This window comes from Vulpes lagopus, chromosome 2 (assembly GCF_018345385.1).
Source record: "Vulpes lagopus strain Blue_001 chromosome 2, ASM1834538v1, whole genome shotgun sequence".
NCBI classification, from domain to species: Eukaryota; Metazoa; Chordata; class Mammalia; order Carnivora; family Canidae; genus Vulpes; species Vulpes lagopus.
The window spans coordinates 155,957,487-155,984,320 of record NC_054825.1 but is presented as its reverse complement, the minus strand read 5'-3'; the positions used below and the strand labels follow the sequence as shown (position 1 = coordinate 155,984,320).

At 41.9% G+C, this 26,834-nt stretch overlaps 2 protein-coding genes across 4 annotated transcripts in view; one reads left to right on the top strand and one right to left on the bottom strand.

Annotated features, from left to right (window-relative positions):
* The window catches only part of LOC121485690 (centromere protein P), a 222,021-nt gene that overhangs the window by 114,364 nt on the left and 80,823 nt on the right, over window positions 1-26,834 (top strand). The window lies entirely within an intron of this gene.
* On the bottom strand, window positions 1,505-25,985 carry ASPN (asporin). Of its 2 annotated transcripts, none has more exons than XM_041746386.1 (8): window positions 25,737-25,985; window positions 18,945-19,234; window positions 15,547-15,659; window positions 11,040-11,253; window positions 9,851-9,961; window positions 5,614-5,707; window positions 5,065-5,203; window positions 1,505-2,772 (listed from the first exon to the last, which is right to left on the bottom strand). In XM_041746386.1, the coding sequence occupies exons 2-8, from the start codon at window positions 19,192-19,194 to the stop codon at window positions 2,575-2,577; spliced, it is 1,119 nt and encodes a 372-aa protein (XP_041602320.1). In that variant the 5' UTR covers window positions 19,195-19,234; window positions 25,737-25,985; the 3' UTR covers window positions 1,505-2,574. The 2 variants fall into 2 exon arrangements, with proteins under 2 accessions (XP_041602320.1, XP_041602319.1); XM_041746385.1 differs by having other exon boundaries at window positions 18,945-19,223; window positions 25,737-25,982.

The window sequence follows — 26,834 nt, the reverse complement described above, 5'->3', positions numbered from 1 at the left end:
GAAGGGACTTTCTTTTCCCTGTTGCATATTCTTGTCTCCTTTGTTATAATTGACCATATAAGCAGCTTTATTTCTGGGCTCATATTTTGTTCCATGGATCTGAGTCTATTTTTGTGCCTGTACCATACTTTTTAAATTAGTACAGCTTTGTGTAGTATACCGTGAAATCTGGGATTGTGATACCTCTAGCTTTATTCTTTCTCAAGATTACTTTGGCTATTTAGAGTCTTCTGTGGCACCTTGCAAATTCTAGTTTTATTTGTTGTTGTTCTGTGAAAATTCATATATGTTTTGTAATTTAATCTAAATGGCAATCTTACCGATAAGTATTGTCACCACTACCCTTTGTCGATGAGGAGACAGACTCAAAGAGATTGTGACTTGCCAGGACTATAAATGGAACTGGATTTCTGGTTTTGTTCCTCCAGCTCAAAGCTCTACATCCCTGGAGTCATCCTGTCATATCGCTACTGGTGGTTAACTTTTATTTTCTTTATTTTCTTTACTTTTTTTAAAGTAGGCTCCACACCCAACATGGAGCCCAGTGTGGAGCTTGAATTGATGACCCGAGATCAAAACTTGAGCTGAGATCAGGAGTTGGAAGCTTAACCAGCTGAGCCACTCAGGCACTTTAATTGTATTAATCAAACTTTGATCTTGTCCCTATAGTTTTATAAAACAAAAGTAGCTATTTTGCTCCAGGTTTCCAAATTTGGGTCAGAATTTAGAAATTAAGTAAATTTCCTGTAAAGCATTGTTCTCAATCAGTTGCCTTTGGACTCCACCCTCACTACTTGCACTTCCCTGCCCCAACTCTCAGTGTCTGCAGACATTGTTGGTTGTTGCATGTGGGGCTAGGCACGCGGGTGCTGCTGGCATTTTGTGGGCAGAGACCAAAGGAAAAGACAGTCCACCCCCTATCCCAATCCCAGAACAGTCCAGCCATGGGTGCCAACAGTGCCAAAGTTGGGGACCCTTGCAAGGAAGAACAGACCTATTTACTCATTCCTGACCGGGATGGTCAAACCCTCCGCTCCACCTTACATATTTGGAATATTTTTCTACTACCCTCAAAATTATTTAAAATCTAGTTTTTGTGGTAGTTTAAAATAAAGGTGATTTTGGGTATCCCTGGGTAGCTCAGCGGTTTAGCGCCTGCCTTTGGCCCAGGGCGCGATCCTGGAGTCCTGGGATCGAGTCCCGCGTTGGGCTCATGGCATGGAGCCTGCTTGTCCCTCTGCCTGTGTCTCTGCCTCTCTCTCTCTCTCTATGTCTGTCATTCATTCATTCATTCATTCATTCATAAATAAATAAATAAATAAATCTTTAAAAAAATAAAGGTGATTTTGTTTCATAGCACAAGCATAATTTGGAGTATTTCAGTAATGGTCCTATGCGAAGGCATGAATACTATGCTAAAAGTGTTATATATATGTTATAGTTTTCTGAAAAAATAGTTTTTATTCCTGGATGGGAGAAGAAAAATTAAACCAAAGCACAAGTATTTTATTTCAAGCCAGTATTTTAATTTTTTTTTTAATTTTCTAGTTCTGCCTATGTTGAATGTAAATAAAAAATACATAGGATACTCTTAGCTTTTATATAGACCTTTAGTTTCTTTGTGTTTTGCTTTGTACTCTGTACAGTTGTATCAGTTGTGTTTACAGATTTGTTTCCTTTATCGTACTTGAGTAGACAATTTGTGTAGAATGGACAGTGTCTAGACTCCTCCAGCCAAGGTCTTACAAGGGACATCTTGAAAGTACTCCTTAGCTTTGAGGTGACATTGCCCTATGACCCAACAATTAACATATTGTTGAAAGCTTATAATAACTGAGATAATAAAGACTGTGAATTACAGATTTTATATAAACACTCATGTATTTTTATGGAGGTTTTATAATCAGGTAATAATTAAATTAAAAAAAACTTTGTGCTATAATCTGAAACCAGATGTTATGAATAGCATCTGTCAAATTGATAATAAACACGGAAGGCCTTATTATAAGGAGTTTAACATAAAGACAGTAAAGCTCTAAGATAGGAGAATGTGAATAAGATTATATGAAACCATACTTTAACATTAACAGAAAGAAGTATTACAGTACTACTCGAGTTATTAAAGAAAGAATAAGAAGAGTGTAATGTACTCTTCTCGTAACCATTCTTGTCAATCTTGGTTTGCTAACATAACAGCAAATAAAAGAGCACAAATTTTGGTAAGTCAAGCATTCCAATTACAGTACAGTTCTTTTTTAAATGCACTTGATAACAAAGTGTTAAAAACTGAATGTGTTATTTTTTTTTGTTACTAAGAAAAGAATGTTCAAGCATATGATTTATACAAAATCATTTGTATACAAAGGGAAACTGCAGTAAATGCTTGTTTCTCTTGATCCTGATGTAGCAATAGTTTTGCAAAATTCTGTTGAAATTTTTTGTCATAAAGTAAGTCAGACTTACCATTTAGGAACAGTTTTTGCTTGTTTGCATAATACCACCATTTTTAATAGAGTTCAAGTATTCCAAATGTAACACTTCTTAAATTTTATATTAAATGGATATTACTAATTACTACTTTCTGAAGTTCCCGAGCTGAACGCTCATTCTGCTCACAACACAGCGGAAAGTTGCAGGCTGCACTTCCCAGTACCTCACCGGATTGTTGGATAAACTTATCGCACTGTATAAAGATTTCTTCATCTTCGGTACTGTTGGGCAGAAGTCATTCACTCCCACTTTTGTAATTGAATTAGAGTGAAGGAAGATTATCTGTGGCAGGAGAAAAGAATGGATTAAAAGTACACAATAAATATAAAATTAAGAGTTTCATTTTATAGTCCACATTTGATCATGGGTTCATTTGTCCATTTATTTCACACTGATTTGAATGTATTTCTCTTAAAATATATCTTTTTATGCTTGTTAAATATTTATTATATCCACTCAGGATCTTTTATGATGCACAGAAGTGCTGTGGGAGTGTAGCACATCAGAGTCATCCTGCTGTGGCCCAGAGCACATGCCTCCCTCCTCCTCTCCTCTTACCTATGTAGCAGGGTGTGTGTGTGCACTTACTGCAGTGTCATGTTTACAATACTGTGTTTTAAAAGTACTAGTGATGAGCAGAAGAATGAAATTCAGTGCTCCCAAGATTAGGTTTTGTAAATATGAATTGTTAGTTAGCATTTTCTTTGATCAAGGCAAAGAAATGTAAAGCTGCTTTTTTGTAAGTTGCTTTATAGAAAAATATGTCTGTTAACAACTTGAATACATATGTGTAATACAGAATCAGTAGTCAAATCTTTATTTGCACCAATGAAAAAAAGAGATTTATAACTATGTATATGTCTTGTGATGCCTGGGTGGCTCAGCGGTTGAGTGCCTGCCTTCAGCCCAGGGCAAGGTCATGGTGCTCCAGGATCGAGTCCTACATTGGGCTCCCCACATGGAGCATGCTTCTCCCTCTTCCTGTGCCTCTGCCATTCTCTCTCTCTCTCTCTCTCTCTCTCTCTCTCTGTATGTGTCTCATGAATAAATATAACTATGTATATGTCTTTTAAATTATTGCTCATAACGGACAGTATAGGGTCTTCCCTCCACCCCCTTTAACAGCCCCTTAAATTCTTCTTTGGTCTTTTTGGCAACTGAGATTTCTGAGAAGTGAGAGCAGTCTACCGACAGCATATTGGCATATGAAAGAATTGAAGCCTTTTGCAGGCAAAGCTAAGGTACCAATTCTGGCTAGTGTTACCTCTACATTGTGCTTTCCATTATAGTGAGATTGATCTGAGCCCCCTCCCCGTGCCATCTGTCAGTGTTGGGGATTCTGTGACAGGTGCTTTGTATGGTTCATGCATGTTTCATGTGTTCTTCTTTAGAGTTCTCTTTTTTTCTGTGTTCTAATTCTATTCATTAAAAAAAAACAATGCTAGCAAGAATATAGGTAGATTAAGAGCAGCCAGAAGTTGGAATCAGAGTAAATTCTTAACTTGTGAATAAAGAATGCAAATTGGGGGTAGCTTAAGAAAGGAAAGACTCAGGTTATGCTCACTAGTTAGACATTTAGATGCAGCATTTGAAAAAGTAAAACTCATAGCCTTGAGATGAACATCTGCTTATACCCCTCCCATTTTGATGGCTTTTGTCTCAGAGAACTGTAGTGGATAAAACTTATTTAAAGATAAATTGGGAAGAAATCTAGAAGAAGCAAGTGACTCAAGGCCCAGTTTTTATTTCAATGTGGTTTTGCTTCTTGGAAGATGAGGATGTTGTAAATCAAGGAAAACCCATGAGAAAAGTGGACTAAAGTGAAATGGGATTAAGTAGGGATTCTTAATTTGAGGAATTAAGATAAATTCCTCTTAATTGAGGAATTTATCTATGTTGAGGAACATAGATAAAAATCAGGGAGATCTGTGAAACTCCTAAAATTATGTACAAAATATTGTCTTAATTTTTTGTTCTTGGGAGAATCTAAAACTTTATCAGATGCTTCAAGGACTCTAGTGTCCCTCCCACCTAGTCAGGAGTTGCTAGATTCAAACAAAAAGGTTCTTCCTAACAATGAAGAAGAAATGTGAATCTATGACACTCCAAATATTGACTTTTGATTATTCTGACCTCAAGTTTTAAAAATCATATACACTTCTAATCTAGCACCGCACTGGTAATGAAAATGCCTGGGATCTTGTCCACATGATCTTCATGAAATGTTTCCAGAATGAAAGGATAGATGATCCTCCTTGGATTACTCCTAACCAGTTATGCCTTTGCATAGCCCCTGCCACCCCTGAAACCTGAAGTTAGCCAAATCAGTAATGTTGCCAACAGTAGCTGTGGCTTAAGCAGTAGGAGAACATGGAGGATGGAAGGGTACCTGAGCATTTTAGCTACAGTCTGCTTAGAAGCCAGATCTTAAGAACACCTCTCGGGCAACCTGCAGAGTCATCCATGTGAGTTACCCTTGCTGTTTGCCTGGTGTGTGCTTCAGATACTCGTATGTCTCACAAAAACAAAGGAGAGTATTAGTATCTACAAACCATAAGTGCAAGAGCATCTTACCTGCAGGTACTTGAGCTCCTGTAATCCTGACGGGATTTTCTTCAGTTTGTTATTCTCCAGGTGTATTTCTCTGACTCGTGGTATATTAGCAAGACTTCCATTTTCGATATCTGCGATTCTGTTGTTTCCGAGGCCCAGCCTAAACATGGTGTGAATTGTATCAACTCTTAAGCAGATGTTGATAGTTGGCTGAAGATACCACAGTTGTGTGGGAAATAGAAGCTGGACCCATCTGTGCTCACAGAAAGGTACTTCCTGCTTGCACTTCCTAACCTATCTCCAGCTGTGATGGCTGTCCTTCTCCTCCACTATCACTAAACTCTGTAGCTAACCTTTACCAACCAGAAGGACATCTGAAAAGTTCTTTCCCTTATTTCACTTGCTATCCCTCTACCATCCCCAAGACAGAGTAAGGAACAGCTATCCCTGTTCATTTTATCTTCGTGACACTGACAGACTTGATTAGGTCCCTCTGCTTCCCCCAGGGGTCTCATTAGTATCTCCAGTGTATCACCACCACTTCTGAGTTGGGGTTAGAAGAGATTTTACCTTTGCAGGTCTTTATAGCGTTTAAAATCCTCGAGTTCCACAGTTGAAATTTTATTATAGTCTAAGTGAAGCTCCAGTAAAGTTGATGGTAGTTCTAGGAGTAAGAAAAGAGAGCGACATGTTAGATTGAGTAAAGCCAAGCCCCCATGGATTATTTATGTACTTGTTAGGTTTCACGCTGTAGACTTAGGCAGTCTTTAAGGGATAATTTTTTTCGACGTTTTATCATGAAAAATTTCAAGCACATGCAGAAATAGAAGCTGCTGTCATGAGTCACCACACTGTAGTGTCCAGTTTTCCACATGTCTTTCATCCACCATGTTACTTGTCTGTCATTGGCTTGTTCATGGATTTGTTTTTCTTCATTCACTTGTTTTTTGCTGGAGCATTTAAAATCAAATTCCATACATATTGTCATTTCATCACCAGATGTCATCAACTCATCAGGTCCTCTTGTGTCTACAGAAGCATCTTGTCAGTGTTTCGGCTAATGGGATTTGAGATGATACTTTAGATACGTTGTTTTACAGTTGATTTGTTCAGGTCGGGATCCAAATACAACTTTGCAGAATGCATTGGGTTCTCCCATCTCTTAAAATTTCTTCTATTATTAAGTATACACTTCTTCCTTTTTCCCTGTCTTGCATTGATTTCTTTCAGATAGTGATTTGAGATACTCATTTGTGGATTGGACTAATGATGCCTTCCACATATCATTTATTTTATGAACTAGTGGTTAGATATAGAGATGGGATTAAATTTAATAGATCAGCCTTTCACCTGAGGATCTTAGGGTTTGTTTATGAGTACTATAAGATCATTGTTTCTTTATGACTGTGAAAATGGTGATTTTCTGATTTTTTTCATGCGTAACGCATTTATCAGGTAGGATTCATAGCTAAAGAATTTTCCTGCATCAATTATTTAGTGACTATGTAATACAATTTTTACAGAAAAGGCAGCGTAAATGCTTGCTTCTTTTAAGTAATGAATTGGTGCAATGCCCAGAGATAACCAGTGAAATTTTTTTTAGTATTTTTATGAACACATGGGTTTTTACTCCGTTTGATATATTGGATCCATAAAGAGAAGCATCCACAGTGTAACCTGGCACATGCAGGGTACCTGATGACTGTGGGTACCTTCTTCTCTCAGCCCTGTATGTTCTGACCGCAGCCCTCCCCAGATCAACCAGAAAATTAAATCACACCTTATTTTATTAGGCTTATATATATGTATATATAATGTGTTACTTGTCAACAATGGGTTCTAGTTCGCTACCTGGGGAAAGTATTCTTTTTTCCAACTCTTACTAAAAACATTTCCTTCCTTTATTAGTGGTTAAGACTGTTGAAGGTAATTGAAGCATCCTTATAAATATCAGTACTCTTGCTGGCTTAATTTATGTTGATTCCGGAGTCTACTTTGGGTTTTAAAAGTAAAAAAACTAGAGAGCAAGAAAACAATTCTAAACTGAGAGAGTTCTGATTACTTGAATTCTGATGCTTGACTCCAATATGTCAAAGAAAGGAGGGGAGGTTCTGTTTCAGAGAACTTACTTATATACTAGTTGAGTAAATCCATCACACATACAGAAGTCAATAAAAAAGCATCAGAGTGTTCCAGCCTATTGTAGAATATGTTGTAGCAAATCAGAGAAATCTGTTCATGTTTTTTTTTTTTTAAACTTTTAGTTTTTTTAAAGACTTTATTTATTTATTCATGAGAGAGAGAGAGGCAGAGACACAGGCAGAGGGAGAAGCAAGCTCCATGCGGGGAGCCCGATGTGGGACTTGATCCCTGGACCCAAGATCATGCCCTGAGCAGAAGGCAGATTCTTAACCACTGAGCCACCCAGGCGTCCCAAATCTGTTCATGTTGAGCAGTCAGGGAAACTTTTTGGAAGAGGGTTTGTAGAACTTGAGGGGACTGTTCCCTTTGCTAGGGTGTGGAGAAAGTAGATAGCCCGAGAGAAAAGGGGAGCCCCTGGAGGGTAAATGAGCAATGTAGGAGTTTGGGTGAGAGCTCAGTAACCATCAGCAAACCCTAGCGTGCTTCATGCTTTTGCACAGATATTTCTATTCCCACGCTGTGGTCAAACTGGTGCCTTCTTGGAACACCTGGGTGGCTCAGCGATTGAGCACCTGCCCCTGGCTCTGGGCATGATCCGCGGTCTCAGAATCAAGTCCCACACCAGGCTCCCTGCCTGGAGCCTGCTTCTCCCTCTGCCTACGTCTCTGCCTTTCTCTCTCTGTGTCTTTGATGAATAAATAAATAAAATCTTAAAAAAAAAAATAGGTGTCTTCTCCCCTCCATGCAGTACTCTTCTGTAGCAGAGTTTTCCAAATGAACCAGGAGAAGGGCACATTTCACTCAACTTGTGTTAATGTGTCAGGTCTCACTTGTAAGGGCCCTTGGGACCTCTGCCTAATTTCATCCTGCCGTGAGGGGTAGTCATGATCGGATTTCAGCAGTCAGCCTTCACATTTTAGCAAATAAATGATAAAAACTTAACTGGCTTTTGAATGTGGTAAAGACCTTGAAAGAGTAGTTATATAAGTTGAGAGATTTAATTCCAATTTAAATTTCCAAAGATAGTGGCACCTGGGTGGCTCATTTGGTTAAAGCTTTTGCCTCTGGCTCAGGTCATGATCTCAGGGTCCTGGGATTGAGTCCTGCTTCGGGCTCCCTGCTCCATGGGGAGCCTGCTTCTCCCTCTTCCTCTGTCCTTCCCCCTGCTTGTGCTTTCCCTCTCCATCAAATAAATAAAATTTTTTAAATAAAATCTAACGATGGGATACATTCCTTAAGCCTTTGGAAAAATCTTGAAAACATCATGAGAAGTTAAACCTTCATTTTTAAGGTACACTGAAAATTGAAGAGAATTGCTCTCAGGATGTGTTGCAGGGCAGGAGAGGCTGCTGTTGGGCACAGCCCTGGGGCAATGATTGCCAGTCTTTCTCCTCCCTGACCCTCCTGTCCTGCCCTCTGCCTACCCCTCTCTTTCGTCTACTGTCAGCTTGTCAGAGGCATTTTATGTATGGAACCTGTTAGGTGGCATATATTTGTGTTGGTGGTGGTGTAAAAATGAGAAGTAAATCATTTTGGGTATCTTGTTGAAAAACCGCCATCTTATGGAAAGCTAAATAAGGCAGCTTTTTAATTGTGTCATTCTGAATTAAACTGATTTTTTCCTGTATAAACAAATTGTCTTTCCACTTTTGTTTTATATGATTTTCCTCCTAAGTGGAAGATCACCACTTGATTCCTAAGAGCAGCTTTGTTTAGTCCTTTAACTTAAGAGTTGATGTTTGTTAATCTCTTCTGGATTAGGTGAATAGTAGAAAAAAATTTCGATGAAGTCTCTGCTTTTTCTGTGGACACTGAAAGACAAAGCTGTTTGCAAGGAAACTATACTATTAACCACAGGGATTATTTCTGACTCAGGTCATCATCATAGCAGAGAGAAAGCATCCCTGTCAGAGAAGAGGAACAGACTCTGAGTAGGGTTCCCAAGAAAGGAGAACCTCTCCAGCTTATCGCCGCACTGAGAGCTTTCAGTAAAACATTAGAAAACTGGTCCAGTAGCAAATTTAAGGAGCATTTTATTTTGAGGCACTAGGCTTTAGGTTCTGTCATAAAGAGCAAGTCTCCATCATGTCAGGCGGGAGCATTCACTGGGTGCTTGTGAATTAATGGTACAGACCTTTCTGTGCATTGGCCCATTAATATGCACAGCACCTGAGTGAATAAACAGGGTACAGGGTGCACACACTCCCCCCACCCCCCAAATCCAGTGTCTGCCCTGGTCTACCCTCCAGGCCCCTTCCCCAACCACTGCTGCATGGCTGGGGAAGGTCCTCTGGCCCCTTGCATCTTCCCTGACCACCTTCTCTAGAGAATGTGCACCTCTAGCAGATACTTCACAGAATGATGGGTATAAATGAGCAAATGTTAGGAGGGAGAAGCAATAAAAAGTTCATTACTTCTTAATGTTTATTCTCACTGGGGAGACAAAAAGATTCTGTTCTCACTGGAGGGGGAAAAAGGCACTATGTAGGGCTCTTTATGTTTGTGAAAAAACAGGAAATGTCACAGTACCCTGACCACACACACTGATGTAAAGGATTCTGACTGCCTTGTGGTTTTGACAGTGTATACAGTTTATAGTAATACATTTCATGGTCATTTAAAGGTGACAATGTTTTAAAATACCTTATCTTAAATAAATACAAACCTTTAGGAATTGAGGTGAGTTTTGCTTCTGCAATTCTGATATGGAACACTGTCACTCCTTCAAATGCCCCTGGTTCAATCCCATTATTATCCAGAGGGTTTGCACTCATTTCTGTGGAGACAAATGACATAAGTTAGCATGCAGCCATTGTGTTTGGAGGAGACCTAGTGCAGGCACAGACATCCCAAGAACATTGAGAAGTTCGAGTTTTATCCTGCACCTTTTTCACTCCGGGTGTTAATTTCTGTGTCTATCTGTTCCCCTTTCTGTTGCTGTCAGTAAAAGACGGCTTTGTATTACATATGCTTATGTTACAGTAGATTAATACTAGAGTAGATTTCTTATATAGAATATAAAAGATTTTTGCTTTGAATTACTAAGTCAGTGACTTGTTATCAACTTTGTTCTGACCGTGAGCATGATATTTTGTTATATTAATATTATATTAGAAAAAAGATAATCCCTCATAAAACATGTGTTTTCCAGTATACATTTGTCACCTAAGCTTTTAAAATTATTACTCAATTAGAAATTATTTGATTAACAAATATAAGTTTGAGGAGATGTCAGTAAGTGAAACTATTTGGTAAATGCCAGGCATTTGCCTGACCTAAGTGAGGAAGTGAATGAGAATATCGATCTAGAATTTTAAATGAATCTTTGAGAGGGAGGTGGCATGGTTAGATAGTGGGCATTAGAAGTAAAATATGGTGGAGTTTACAATGTCACAGGAAATTCCTAAGCTCAGTCTTAAAGCAGGTATTGTAAATTAGATATACACTGCAAATAATCTCTGAATTAATTTTGTACATTGTATTAGAGTAGTTTATACAATACATTAAAAATACTACCTTTTTTTGGTGTAAGCATAACTATTTTTTTTTAATACTACCTTTAAATTAAAGTCAAATAACAGATTTTGCCAGTTAGGAAGAAGTCAGAAAACTGAAACCACAATAGGTGTTTCAAAGGGGATTCTTGAGAGAGTGTGTTACAAATGGCATATTTTTTTAAGGGCTATAAGTGCTGTTTGATACTTTGATTTATAAATGGCTTAGCTAAATAAAGATTTTTAGATTTAAAAAGTTAATTTTGGAAATTACGAGTCTTAAATTGTTGGTGATGAAGATCTCTATCTTTGCATATTGCATATAATTCCAAAATGTCTCATCCAATTGCATAAACTTACCTAGAACATGTAAAGTATTCATTCCTTTGAATGTCTCCTTTTGTATTTTCTTAACTTTGTTATCATGAATTCTGAGTTCTGCTAGTGACTTAGGAAGATTAAATGGTATTTCACTTAGTTGATTGTGGGACAGATAGAGCCGCCTCAACTTCTTTGTGGTTAGAAAGGCTTTTGGGTGAATCTTTGTTAGCTTATTGTTGTTCAGAATCAAAGCCTAGATAAAGCATAAAGAGTGACACCATATTATGAAGTGGACATGATTTACCAATATTCTGCAGTGATTAGCCACTTGTGGAAACCCCTGCAAATTACATCATTCACATACTTTATTAACTATGTAAATAATTCCCCAGTCCAATCTAACCAAAAACAGATATTTACTACTGAGTTGGAACAGAGTGGTTCCAGGCCTTTGATTTATCTTTCAGTAGGTGATGTGTTCATGTAGTCAGGCCCTCCCCCTCTGGTGCCCCATTTCCCTTCATAGAAGTGATTGATGGTATTGTATCTAAATATCTCTTGAGGGGGTTCCTGGGTGGCTCAGTTGGCTAGGCCTCGGACTCTTGGTTTTCAGCTCAGGTCCTGATCTCAGGGTCCTGGGATTGAGTCCTACTTGGGTCTGCCTGCTTGAGGATTCTCTCTCCCTTTGTTCCTCTTCTATCCCACCCCCCACTCAGCACACATACTTGCAAATAAATATCTATTCAGCCACACCAAATATGTTTTTGTATGATTTTTATCACCTTTTAAAACCTTACCTCTTTTATGTTTGCTAATGCGAAGTGTTTTTCCCAGAGTGGAGGCCTATAGGGTAAACTGCTACATCGTGCCCTTGGCATGCAGGCATATCTCAGACACTGGGGAGGCAGCAGAACTGAGAAATGCCTCAACCCCTTCTAAGGGCCCCGTAGGAGCAGCCTCGGAGCAGCTCCACTCCCAGACAGCAGCCCAGCTCTGCAGTGTCCAGAGTCAAACCCATGAGATGTGTGGACGGCGCCTGAGCTCAGTGTCTGGGTGCGCTGGGCAACAGGGGCTACACCATGTGTCCCAAGAGCGGTAGCTGGTGGCTTCATTCCTAGGGACCTTTCATCCCTCTGCTTCCTTTATTTTTTTTTTTTAATTTTTATTTATTTATTTATGATAGTCGCACAGAGAGAGAGAGAGAGAGAGAGAGAAAGGCAGAAACACAGGCAGAGGGAGAAGCAGGCTCCATGCACCGGGAGCCCGACGTGGGATTCGATCCTGGGTCTCCAGGATCGCGCCCTGGGCCAAAGGCAGGCGCTAAACCGCTGCGCCACCCAGGGATCCCCACCTCTGCTTCCTTTAAAGAGCAGCTCTAGAATCGTTCTGTTGATGAATTTTGTCACCAATGCCATCCTACCCCAACCTTCCCCATGTTTCCAGACTTGATATATGCCCTTATAGAGTTATTCACGGGATGCTTCTTCCACAGAAGAAATACACATGCTTTGGGAGCTAAACTCCCTTCATTATTCTCTTTACTGTAGGCTTTTTTTTTTTTTTTTAAGATTTTATTTATTCATTCATGAGAGAGACAGAGAGAGAGAGAGAGAGGCAGATTCACAGGCAGAGGGAGAAGCAGGCTCCATGCAGGGAGCCCAACATGGGACTTGATCCTGGGTCTCCAGGATCACACCTTGGGCCGAAGATGGCGCTAAACTGTTCGGTGGCCACCAGGGCTGCCCAACTTTTTTTTTTTTTTTTTCAAGTAGGCTCTACATGAAGTGGGGAGCCTGATGCGGGACTTGTGCTCATGACCTCAATATCTAGACTTGAGCCAAGATCAAGAGTTGGACGGTCCACGGACTGAGCCAGCCAGGAGCCCTATGGGCCCCTCTCTGCCCCTCCTCTCAGGCAAACTGTCCATTACAGGTTTCACCTGGAGCAAGGTTGGCTGCAGAACTGGAATCAGGAACGTGTCCATTTAAGTGTGTGCTCTTCCCCTTTGGCTGTGCTGATGTCTGGGGAAGAGTGGAATTAGAACTTGCTGAGTCCTTACTCAAGCCTATGATACTAAGTTGGCAGAAATGCTCTCTCTCCTTTACCATGGAGGGAAGGGAGGGACCTTTGTCCTGTTGGGCCCTGTGTCCTGCTGTTCTGCCATGGTGGGCACTTGTTTAGGCCACCCCTGCCAGGGCTGCCAAAGGGAGTGTGTACCTCAGTAAGATCCAGCTATGTGCATGGCAGTTGTTTGTATCCTCCCCGTGGGATGTGCAGTTGCCAGAGGGGCCTAAAAGGAAGTGTGAGGAATGCAGAATGGAGTGAGTGCAGATGGAGGGCCACCTGGGGCTGCCCCTGCACCCTGGCTTAGCAGAGTATCTCCAGTCACAGCAGACTTGCAGTGTTGGCCTTCACATGGAAGTTCCAGAAGTGGCAGTCACAGAGCCCCCAGCAGTGCTTCCAGAGCCGTCTCAGGTGCATTCATTCCCCTGAAGAGCCGCTCTGAATCCCATAGCTTTGTTACAGCTCTTTCACAGTAGGGGAAGGCCAGGCTGAGCAAGGCAAGCCACTGTCCTGGTGCCTACTTCTGACGGGGTTATGGTTTGAGCCGGGCCGGCCTGACTCCAGAAGCTACTGCCCCTCCCACGCAGTGCCACATAAACTGACCAGATGGAAACTAAGGGCTAACACAGCTCCTGACACCTTTCAGTCTCCTTTCTCAGTGAATAATGGGAGCACAAGTGGGCCAAGTCCCTGAGATACTCCAAAAAATGTAATAAAATTATATGACAAATGAAATTTTAAACTCTTTATGATATTAGTATTGAATACAACATTGGGGCACCTGGGTGGCTCAATGGTTGAGCATCTGCTCTTGGCTTGGGGTGTGACCCCAGAGTCTGGGGATCGAGTCCTGCAGGGCTCCCTGAACAGAGCCTGCCTCTCCCTCTGCCTGTGTCTCTGCCTTTCTCTGTGTCTCTCATGAATAAATAAAAATCTTAAAAAAAAAAAAAAAAACAACTTGAGTACAACATTAATTTATTCTTGCAGTTGGGTAGCTCAATATAAAGTTGAAGAAGCATTCATAGGCGGTATTCTTTTGAGAATTAATAATGGCCTTGCCATTCTCCAGAAATGTCTGTGATCTGAAGTTGGTGGGATGAACTGGATAGGTTCTTGGTGGGATTGTCCTAATATTTAAGTGGAACCTCAGTTATAAGATAAATACATGCTCTTCCAAACGTTCTTTTTTTAATGTGAAAACTTTATTACATAGGGAGCCCTACCAGATCGAAGCTGTGTGCACGCTATATTTGAAGGGGAAGGAGCAGTCATGGCCCTTGGGAGCCCAGTCCTGGCAGCACAGGAAAGCATGGCTCTGCTGGCAGGGTAGAGCACATTCCTTGTCCTTACTTGTGCAGCTGACAAGAACTGTTTGCACTATGGGACTGAATAGTTCCCTTTCCCTGCCTGCTGGGGCAGGTCCTCAGGGTCCATGTGCTGACCCAAAGGTGATGGGAAGGCAGGGTGGCCCTGAAGAGGACAGGAGGAGAATAGGCCTACATGGGTGGCTGATATGGCGTCTCTGCCTTCTCCTCTCAGTGCTATAGCTGCCCTGGACGTGACAGGCCTTATATTTCCGCCCTCCAGCACAGCACGAGAATGTGCAAACATGGCCTCAAAGGGCAACCTCCACTCTCCCACCATGGGGAGGGGAAGAATGGATACACACCCTCCCATGGCTGTGATGTGTGGAATCAGGCTCTTCCCAAACCCAGGTCCAAAATAAATTAGAAATTTTACTTGCGGGATCCCTGGGTGGCGCAGCGGTTTGGCGCCTGCCTTTGGCCCAGGGCGCGATCCTGGAGACCCAGGATCGAATCCCACATCGGGCTCCCGGTGCATGGAGCCTGCTTCTCCCTCTGCCTGTGTCTCTGCCTCTCTCTCTCTCTCTCTGTGACTATCATAAATAAATAAAAATTAAAAAAAAAAAAAAAAAGAAATTTTACTTGCTAGAATCTGGAGGCTTTAAGTGTTACATAGAAAACCAAGAATCTTTTAAATCTTGGAAAATTAAAATATTAATAATTATAAGGGAAAATTATTTTTCATTTTTAAAGTCCTAGGGAAAAAAGCCATACAAGATTATTAATTAGATACAATGTATGTCCTACTCTCAGATTTATGCTGTCTTCAGATAAGTCAATAGATTTTCTTATACTGTATGCTAGTGAGTTCTTAGAAATAATCATCATCTTAATCATTTTAGTGTATAGTGACTGATTACCTAAGTAGATCACAAGCCCATTTTAGGACCATTTACTTAAATTCTTAGCCCCTTGCCTTTCACTTGGCTTTTGTTTTAGTTAACATCACTTGAATTAAATTGAATTAATTCTAATTTCTCATTAACTAGAACACTACTTAATATCAGGGATTTTGTCATTCTTCACACACAGAAAAGTAAGACTTGTTTACACAAAATATGAGTAATCCTTTTAGCAATGATAGATTTTCACTTAAATATGAACATATATATTCTTACGTAAAGTGAAGTGAGTCCTTTAAAATCATTTTCTTTGATTTCCTTAATTTTATTGTTTTGAAGATCAATCATTTGAGTATCAAATGGAATGTTGCTTGGGACGGAGGACAAACCTGAGAAATAAACAAACATGTTATTCACACATGATATGCTGAGGAGGAGTTTTCTAATATAATAGAAATACATGTTTGTTAAAATCCATTGTTAGCATTACGAAACAACAAACACATTACTCTTTGGAAAGGCTTGAAGACCTTTCCAGGTAACTTATGTATTTTTGCAAGATGTCTAGCTGGGTCTAGCTGTCACTGCTCCTTTGCACAAGGTGACAGATAAGGAGGTAAATTAAGGTATGCTAATGCAACAACAGGCAGGTGACTGCCACTAACAGGCAGCATCTGCTGATGCACTTGGGCTGAGGAGCAGGAACATTCTCTGCTGCTTCTCTGGCTGTAGTAGGGCTGAATTGGAACCTGTGGGTTTTGATCATTTTAAGAAGCCTCAACATGTAGGAAGTTGTGCTTAGAAAATTAATTATTCTCATGTACATTCTTGAAAATGTTACTGCATATTTCCTTTAATAATGAACTCAGTTATTTGATTTACAAAAACTTACTCCTCCTTAACTCCCTGTTGATGTCTGGATGTGCAATAGACCTTTGCTGAAACCCTCTCCCTCATTGCTTTGGCTGGAAGCTCCCTGGGCACCCCCCCCCCCCCCCCCCCCCCCCCCCCCCCCCCCGCCGTCAGCACTCCTCCTTGCAGGTTCAATAGTGGCTTTCTTTCTTTCAGCTCAGGTTAGGGTACAGTTGCATTGTGCTCTCTGGATAGGTGCTCAGTCATGTTAGTTACATTACCAAAAGACTTCATTGTTTTTTCTTGTCTTGAATTCAGTAACAGCAGGAAATTACCAAGAGGGGTAGGTACATGGTGCATTTCTTCCTTACTTTTCAGGCTTTCCCTAGATGGCCAAGCATTCCCACCCTGCTCGTTGTCAGACAGGCCATTACAGTAGTTAGGCTTGACAAACATGGGGCCTTCTTTTTTCCCCCAACATTTATTGTAGAGATGTTCAAGCATTCAGAAAAGTTGAAAGAATTTTACAGTAAAAACCCACATTCTTTCTACCATCAACATTTTACTATACTTACCATTCACTCATCAATTCATCTTTTTTTATGCATTTTACAGGGAGTTTCAGATGTTAGTATGCTTTCGGGGGAGCCATCCTTGCTCCTTTAAAGAGCAAGAGTATATTTAAAAGCCCTGGGGAAGGGTTTAGTATCAAAATACTGGGAATGTCAGCACTTGACTCTGAAGCCCTGAGTACTTTTCCCTCCATAGTTTACAGTGATGACTCACTCTTTTGCTTTTACGAAGTTTAACCATAGATAAAAGCGGGGGGGGGCGGGGGGGGGCTTGGCAGGTTACCAAGGTAGTTGTTTTGTTAGGAGAGGATATTGGTCTTAGGAAATGAAGTAGAAGGTCTTAGAGGAAGCTGGCAGCTCTGCAGAAAGCAAGCACTGGATAACTTAGACTTGTACAGACCTTGCTCACCCCACCCTTGATAAAATTGGAAGCTCTGAAAAGAGATTCATTTACTGAGGGAGAAAGAGTGATAGGGCTCCAGACCCTATTCATGGTTGTCCTCACCTGAGAGAGGTGAGGTATGTACCACCCACAGTGCTGTATCAGACTCTTACAGATAATTCATAGGTAAATTTTGTCAGATTTTTTTCAAAGCTAAATATCTAAGAGACTGTGCAAGGAACACACAGTTTCCAGCCAGATGGCTGAAGTAGTAGTTGGTTTTTTTCTCAGTTCTGTGGTGACAGTCACATCCTAGAACAGAGCTGCACAGTGTTTCCACCCAAGTCTACAAGTGGGAGCGGGTGTGGAGGCTACCACACGAGGATGGTCTGTGCCAGAGATGAGTGTCTCCCTGGTCACTCTTCCCCAGAGTCGGTCAAGTTTGCATGCAGCTGCGTTAAAGTGGATATATACGTTTTCATCCTGACTTTTGCCTTACAAAGTGCTTTCACTTGCACTAACTCTACATACTTAGGGTGAGTTTTTCCTGCCTGTGATGCAGCTCAGAAACAATGGCACATTCTGCTGTTTCTTAACCCTGGCCTATTTTTGCCCCATCTGTCCTGGCTCCTGCATTTCTCCTCTCTACTGCTCTTCCCATTCTGATGTGCTTCTACTCAAGCCATTCTTGGACCTTACTTGCAGCTTGTCATCTCTTCCTCACAAGATATCAAGACATTCCCAGTGATACTAGCTTATCATAAGCTTCTTTTTTAATGAATGCTTTTTGCTCAGTTGTCCCTCAAACATGTACCTTATTGAAGTCTCCACAGTGGATTGTAACAAGCTTTGACATTGCCACAAATGCCGTGGCAGTGGGAAGTAAGTCTAAAGCTGTCAGAGGCACCAGCTGCTCATATGTACCCTAGAAGTGGCCGTCATGGGCCTCCAGGCTCAAAATGACAGATGTGTGCCACACCTTGGTTTCCCACAGTGGGGCAGGTCTGAGCATTCCCCTCGTCTGGAAATGGCCAGGTACAGTGACCCCTGGTGTGCATTCTCCATCACACCTCTTCCTGAGTGGGGTATCAGGGTACCCCTCTATCTTTCTCATGAAGAGAGCATCTTCATTAGAAATATTTTTTTTTTAATTTTTTATCTATTTATGATAGTCACAGAGAGATAGAGAGAGAGGCAGAGACACAGGCAGAGGGAGAAGCAGGCTCCATGCACCGGGAGCCCGACGTGGGACTCGATCCCGGGTCTCCAGGATCGCGCCCTGGGCCAAAGGCAGGCGCCAAACCGCTGCGCCACCCAGGGATCCCCATTAGAAATATTTTTAAAAATAAAGTACTCAGCTGAGAATTCTGCATTTTTAAGACTTTAGAAAGTGATTTAGTTCAATCACTTCAAGACAGTTCTAAGTCTAAATCATTCAAAACAAAGAACATTCACTTTAAAATGTCTAGATTAGAGATTTCACAAACTCTATAACCTGTTTATTGTTCTAGACAGGCTATTTGTCCTTGTAGGATATTAGTAGGAAGCACACTGTCAACCTGCTGACATCCTGAAATGAAACCAGTGATGTCCGTTCTCTCTGAGGGAAATTGAAATGAACCATTTTGATTCAAATTTGAGAAGAGAAGGGAATGATGTTCTGTATATGAAATTCCCACTGCTTCCCTTGGTGTTCTGGATTTTTAAGATAAGTTTGGATGTACTTTGGGTTTGTTGTATTTTCAAAAAACTTAAATGAAAAATTGCTTTACAATTAGCTGATTTTTGAAATTTCAGTGAGGATTCCTCCTATCCTTTTAATTTTGTCAATGGTATTTTCTCCAGAACAAGTTGCGAAATGTTCTTACCTAGATCAGAGCAGTGTACAACTCTTGAGTAGCACTGGCATCCAAATGGACATGTTGGGAACAGATCAAAGGGGAAGAAGGGGTTAATTGGCTCTCTTGTTGGAAAAAGAGAGTTGTCGTCATCAGGGTCGCCATCCATTTCATCTTCCGTGTCCTTCAACATCATGTTCTTCAGCATCATGTATGAAGGACGAGATGATGGCTTGGCAGAGCACAACACCAGGAGCACGAGGAACACGCACTCCTTCATATCGTCTCGTGTCAGGGCCCAGCCTACGACTGAGGAGACACTGAAATTAAGTTAAAGTTTAAACAGAATCCGTTTTTGCATCTGAGCATTTCTCAGAGCTGGTAAGTGCACAACAAAATGGCATTCTGACCTGTTGCTAGGATGAGAGTAAATTTATAAAAAGTTCTTAGAAAGCAGTTTGCAAGTATGCATTGGAAGTTTTAAAAATATCTTTATTTTTCATCCATTAATTCTTTTTGTAATCTAGCCTAGGGAAATAATTCTAATGTGCATAAAGATGTCCATCACAGAATTATATGCAATAGCAAAAAGTTAAAGATAATACTAATGATTAAAGCAAAATAGTAAAATAAGGTGTATATATCCCACGGAATACTTTTGAACCCATAGAATATTTACACAGAAGCTTAAGAATATTGGGGTGCCTGGATGACTCATTCGGTAAAGCATGTGCCTTTGGCTTAGGTCGTCATCCCGGGGTCCTGAGATCGAGCCCCACATCAGGCTCCCTGCTCAGCAGAACGTCTGCTTCTCTCTCTGCCCCTCCCTGCTACTTGTGTGCATACTTTTTCTGTCCCTGTCTCTCTCTCAAATAAATAAATAAAATCTTTTAAAAAAATATGGAGCATTGTAATTTTGAAATTACAAAAAGGCAAATATAAAACAATCCACATGTAAAGTATATTCGCACTCAAACAAAAACTTGTCACAGATATAGCTAATTGACAATCCTGGGTAGTAAAACGAATGACATGAGTCATCTTTCTTTTTTTTCCCCCTAACTTATAATGGCTGATAAGTACTACTCTTATACCTAGGAAACTAATGAGTGCTTTTAACAACAGAAACAGATGATCATACTTGACTCCCTACTCCCCATATCTTTGCATTACCTTAAATCTATGTCCCTTTTTAAGTAAAACCCACATGTCCCCTTGGCCTCACATCTGGAAGTCATCTGTAATGACCCCTCTCCCCACTGCCAGCCTCACTCTCAGACTTGGTCACTTTTTCCACAGTGTACTTGGATTTCCTCCTTCTAATCTGTTCCATTGTCTAATACCTGATCCAGAGCATCTGAGGGCCAGCCTTTTTTACTCTTTTCTTACCCATTTTCCTACTGAGTTCTATTTGTTTGGTTTTTTTGAGGGGCGGGGTTGTTTTCAGTTGTATTTTTAAAGCCCACACAAAACTGGAACAAATGATCCAGAACCTTCTGAGCATAGATCTGTTTTCATCTCATGGCAGATTTTCACATAGGTGTGTTTACATATTATGGTTTTGTAACTATCATTTGTGAAGCATAGTCTTTGTAATTTTTGAAATTAAAAGCATTATGAAATCATCTAAAACAGACTTATGCTGGTCTTCTCTTTGGGGCATGTCGTTGGCGGCATACAGATGCCCATTGGTAGGGCCATGCCCTGGCCAGAGGGCGTGCACGCCCTCCCAAGATACCCCTTAGCTAGGTCCCCAGCAGTGCAGCTGGCCTGCTGTGCCTGAACACCACCGTGCCTTAGCTCCCCAGGACTTCCAGACTCAGTCCAAGCTCGTCCAGTCTCAGGAAGACCTGGTTCTCCAAATCCTTGAATCACACCAGCTGCTTACAGTTTCCCAGAACCCAGAAATCAGCTTTAACCTCTCTCCATGGCCTTGCTCTTTCTGGACTTAGGCATCAGAAATGAATTAAAGTGTTCATCTGTATGTGATATGCCTTTTAATCACTAGGAGAAGATGAAAAATTCTATCATCAGTTATTAACCTGACAATTAATGTTATTTAACTTTTAGAAATCAAAATGGCAATGTGAACACTTTTTCCACAGTGTAGCTGGATGTCACCAGCCAGATACGTGAGATTTCTCTGTGCTAACCCACACTTGATTACACTAAGGACAGGACATTCCTGAGAATGGCCAACACTTTTAATAATTCACTTCAGAACCAGCCCTGGCCTCCTCCTACTTCCCTGCCTTATGGAAGCATCAATGCACGTGATTCCAGACACGCCCCTGCGTTAACAGGGAGGCACAGGAGGCACCTAGAGCTTCAGTGCCCCCTACCCCCAAGGCCAAATAACCAAAAGAATTAGAACCCGAGGTAGAGCTCACACTCCCAGCCTGTTGTCTACGTTTTCTCCTGCCGACTATGTGGGAGCACACTCTTGCATCCTAAAATGCAGTGGCCTCGCCCACACACTCTGTCATCTCTCCTTCTCCAGCCAGTCTGCACAAGAAGGGGTGTGTGTACTGCCTGGGCTGGGGGAGCAGGTATGGGCGTGGCTGTGTGGTCAGACTAAGCGGTGCAGAAAGCCTGTGCTGGCAGTGTCTGTCAGCTGGCCCAGGGACGGACAGGTTCCCACTGTGTGTCCGGTCCCCCAGGAACCCTGACACGGGCACCTGGGAAGGTCAGCTGGACTCCATTTCCACTATTATTTCTGCTTACTGCATACCCAGCTTTGATCCACTATGTTTCTTGACCTTAGGCTTCTGTGTGATTCCTGGTTCCCAGCTTCACTTTGACCTTCCAGAACCCCCATTCCCCAGCTCCTTCAGCCCTGGATGGGTCCTTAGCCACCCCAAAGCCTATCCCTGGTACCATCTTATTCTTTAACGTTGCTCTGCAGCTCTGTCTTCTATGTCCACAGCTGCCCCTGGCTCTGCTCTTGCTTTAGGTTGTTGCAGTGTCCCAGTGGGCATCTGTCAGGGCCCTGCTGTGTACCAGCCACAGTGTTAAGTTGCAGAATCTGTGAGGTAAAAGCCCCTCCCTCCTCTTCTTCCTTCTCCTCTTTCCCTCCTCAAAAAATAAAACCACAGCTCCTGATCTGTTACTCTCAGCCAAGCATGGGCTTGTTGTGAAAGCCAATGCTGGAATGTCAGGAGCATTCATGGAAAAACTAACAAATACTTAAGTTAGTAAAGAGAGCTGAACTCCAAGTAGGCCGTGCTGACTGTGTGCCCTGTGGCCGGCACTTTGGAGGTATCTCCAGGTGTGTGGTCCCCAGACTTTAGAGCAGAATTCTTCACGAGAGGTCTGTTTACTCCTCATACCCTCAGTTTACTGTTAGAGACCAATGGATATAAAACCATCTATAAAACACACACTAAAAAAAGATTGAAAGGGAATATACAAGCCTAATAAGTTCAGGCTGCTGAGTGAAGGATTATTTTTCCTCTTTTTAGGGGCATATTTTAAAAATTATGTTGGTTTTTAGATATTTTAAATAACAGCCTGCTGACAGAATTTGCTCTAGTCCTCCATATATTTTTGCCTTTTCCCACAACTTCTGTAGCATCAGACATTGTCTACAATCAAGACTCAGCAGTGCCCACCTGGGGAATCCTTGGGGGCCATGGTTTCCTGAGTCCTATCACCAATTACCCTGGTCCATGGGAGATGAGGAGTTTAATCAAGAGTTATTTTTAAATTGCTGGGTTGAGTTTTAGTACTTTCTTAGAGAAGAGTAGATACATGGGCTTGTAGGTTCCCAGTCTAGACCAGAGAAATCTATGTAACATGAATTCTACCTGAAATGATAGACCTAAGAAAACCATAGAACCTTAACAAATACACTTAATAAGAGAAACATGTCAGAGCTCCAAAAAGTAGGAAGCCAGGAACACTTCTGGGCTTTCCCTGGCCTGGCCATGGGGCTGTGGACTGGCCTTGACTCCCCCTGCCCAAACCAAGCAGTGCCTGGGAGCCAGGTGGAGGCTAGGTCCAGTGTGTCTAAGTCAAGAGGGACAGCAGTGTGAGGCGGCCACACACAGGTGAAGGGGAGGGGCAAGCCAGGCTTCAGGGCTGCAGACCAGCCCACCCATGGGGTCAGGAGGTCCCTGCCCCGGAGCAGGTGGGGACACTGGCTGCTAGAGCATGCAGTGGCAGGTCTGTGGTTGCTGGCTGGTGGAGCAGCACCCTTGTTCCTGCATCCTTGTTGAGGGAGGGGACCTGCGGAGGCCTAGTTGAAACTCCCTTCAGGTGCTGGAGCCTCCCTGGAGCATGCTGGGTCAGTTAGCGTGTCCTCTCTCTACTTGCATAACTCCAGGGAGTGCTCCTCGAGGGGCATCTGTTCCACTGTTGTCCATCTGTGCTTGATGGGAAATTCTTTATATTGAGACCAGAAGTGCCTTCTCTCTGTGCTACTGCTGACTTCTGTTAGCCATATAAGATTAATATGACCTTAGCACTCTTTTACATCCTGGCTCCTTAAGAGAAGTCAGGTGAGCCTTGATTCCATGAGGAATTCACCATTTACACCATTCATCTGAGGTGATAAAGTACAAGTGAGGGTAGGCCCCAAACTTTGCCCTATTCTACTTGACCAATTTATATCTGTGGAAAAATACTGGGATGTCCAGGAGGGAACGCTGTATAGCAGTGTTTTTCCCTATTATTCAGAAAGAATATGGAATATTATTTAAAATAATGTGACTTCTGGTTGTCTTATTTTTTAATTTTTGAGTTTATTATATTTAGGCTTAAGTTCTTATTTGATTAGTTTGGGCAGTAGTTAAATTAGGCTATTTTTAAAACTTTGTGTTTTGTTCTCAGGAAGACTCAGTGTTTCCCCAGTTTATACCAGTTTTGCCAGAGTTTATTACTCATGGAAAGCTTTGGACTTTGGTTTCAAGTTTCTTTTAATCAGAATACTATCTGGAATAGTATTTCAGTGCTACTGCTGTTCTTAATAAGCCCTGGCTCATTGGAGCCAGGAAGGGCCTCTGAGACATTGCTCCCATTGCCCTCTTTTACAGCAGAGGGGCCAAGGCCAGCCTCCTCACTCTGCATTGCCCTCCCCCTCTGGCCCCCCGCGGCTCCCCCAGGCAGGCCCAATCCCACAGTGACTTCCAGACAGTAACCAGACTCCCTTCAGAGAGGACAGGCACGCGGTTTGGCTGGGTTGTTAGGACTGGAAATGGAGCTAAGAAGTAGCTTTCTGAATTTGCATAAACTCCTATTTTCCACTTAAATGTTCCACAAACTTAGAATGGAAAATTTGTCTAAGTGAAATGGTATTTCCTCTCAGACGCTATTATTAGGAAAATAAGTTACTGTGTTTTTAAATCCCGTGCTTAAAGGTCTGCAGCTTTCCCCTTGGCTGACCCATCCCTATCAGTTCGAGAGTGCCAGGAGTAGTTTTCAGGATGTAAATGTGACCAAAGGTGTGCTCCCAGAGGGCATCGGGCTGGGTCTGGGTCAGTCAAGGCTGAGCCCTGTGTGTGAGCAAGCAAGGAGGTGCAGCATCCAGACATGCACGGGGACACTTACAGGACCTTCTGGAAGGAAACGGACACCTTTAAAGACCACACTGTCCTTAAAGACATAATTATCTTTACCCCAGAAGTATCAATTGTGTCTGATAAAAAACTGTTGGCTGCCTTTCCTCTTAATCCAGTTTTTGATCCTCCTTAGTTTTTCAGTACATCTTAACAAAAACTCCTACCCTTTCGTTCTCTACCATCTCCTACGGTGCCTTGAGACTTGTGCGTGTAAAGTTAATCTGACCTTGTAAAGTTAATCAGGCTTCAGATCAGGTACCCAAATATTCTTTTTTTAGTGGAGTAGCTGGTGGAAACAAAGACTTACTTCCACCACACTGTGTTGCGAAATACCAAAAACGAATTAAAAACATGAAGGTACTTTCACATGTGTGTGGGCTTGTGTGATTTCTTTGCAGTTTCTTTTTAAACAACTCAGTGATTCTTGGTGGGATTGAAAAAAAAAAATGACAACACTTGATTCTTAGAGAGACAGAGCCCTGGGGTTTCTCTGTGACTTGAGCTGTGGCTGCCACACCTCTGAGCACGCTGACCAGACGGAATGCTCTGCGTCAAGTGAGCGAGTAGAGTATCAAGTACACGGTTTAATTTCTCATCATGTAAGACTTAATTTAAGAATTTACTTTGGGAGAGGAAAGAGGAAATCTTTATTTTAAATTCTGGCAAAGGAATTCTGTGAAAAGAAGTTTCTGATCTTTCCTATTGGATATGGCGCTAGTTGAAGGATTGCAGATAACTATTCTTTCTTGGAATTAGATGAACTCCACATTAACTGTCCAAGGCCATCTTATTGCATAAGAATAAGGAAGACATTTATCAAGAAAAATAGGAGACTTCAAATGTGTACATGAAACTGATATGTGAATAATTCATACATTTTGAAAGACGTATTAACTGTCTGACTCCATGTATCTGTGATAGCCCTGAACTTCATCATCATTAATTATTTTAAGATCATGTTATTCTCCTAAAAGAACATTGTATGTGCAAAATGTTTAGGCGATTTTTAAAATCAGTCATATTTACATTTATGGTGAAACATAATAACAGGTTTTCATTTAACTGTAAAAGTCAGTTACATGAAAATAAATCCACCCCATATAAAATTCTAAGTTATGTATTTAAGTACTGATTTTTAAGGAATTATGCAGATAAACTCAATCATATAATTTGCAAGCATTTATGTTAATAACATTAATGTCTCCTTAGTATCAACTGTAAAATAATTGTTCCCTGTACATGAAAAAGAGGCTTGAAAACATACCTTGTAAGAAGAGGGTCAGTCCTCTTGCGCAGAAGCTCCCAGCACTTACTGCGTCTTTGTAGTGTCACTGCTCCCAGGTGCTGGGGAAGGAGAGGTGAGAAGGGGTCACATGAACGGAGGAACACACTGCTCCGGAGCTTGCTGTGGCTGCACCCTGGCCGACACCAGAATACACTGCTTCCACAGATTAGCCCATGGTAGTACTAAGGGGCGAGATTAAAACTTGTTACTGCTCATGTGTTTTCCATCACTGTTTGTATCGTAGCCAAGACTTCTAGCTAAACTCTAGACGTCTACTGGAAGATTCTGAAGAAAAAAAGAGGGTTTAATAATGCATGGCAACTGGCCATTGAAAGTGCAGTCAAAGTCATTCAAGAAATACCTGATTTGAAAAAACACTTTATGAAATTCTTACATGAACAAATACTGATATATTACAAATTTAAAAATCACTCACCCCTATAGACTAACAAGATATTTACAAATCTTGGTAAAAAGTACTAACATCACTGAAGTGTAAACCCAGCTCCAAATACACCTGAGAGGGGGCCATGCTACTGCCTCGTTCTGATAGCTGAAGCTGTCACACCAAGCATACTCACCCAGACTTTGCACAGGTGGGCCAGGTCCCTGCACACTGGGCCCTGCCTAAGGCCCTGGCCCTATATGAGGAGGGACTAGGACCCATGGCTCCAGGGCACCCCAGCTTGGGCTTTCCTTCTCCAGGGGAGATCAGCTGTCACCACGGGCATTTAGGGGCACATGGCAGCAGGAGGACACCATTGTCTGGACGGACAGTGTTCACTCACATTACCATTCACCCCTAGGAGAATGCCCAGTTCCCATAGCAGCTGGGACCTCATCCCTCCAGAGAGGCCTCTTTCTGTACCACCAGTGCCAGGTACTTGCAAGCAGTCTCTTGATGCCTGGATTTGGGGGCCAGCCTGTCTATAAAGTGTGTTTCCCGTGGGTTCGCAGAGTCGACTCTCCTGTCCTTTGCCACCACCCCAAGAAGTGGCACATGTCATAGTGAAGCAGCCATGGCCACAGGGAGCGTGTGGTGCCCCTGGGTGTGGGCGGTCAGTCCCTATAAAGAAG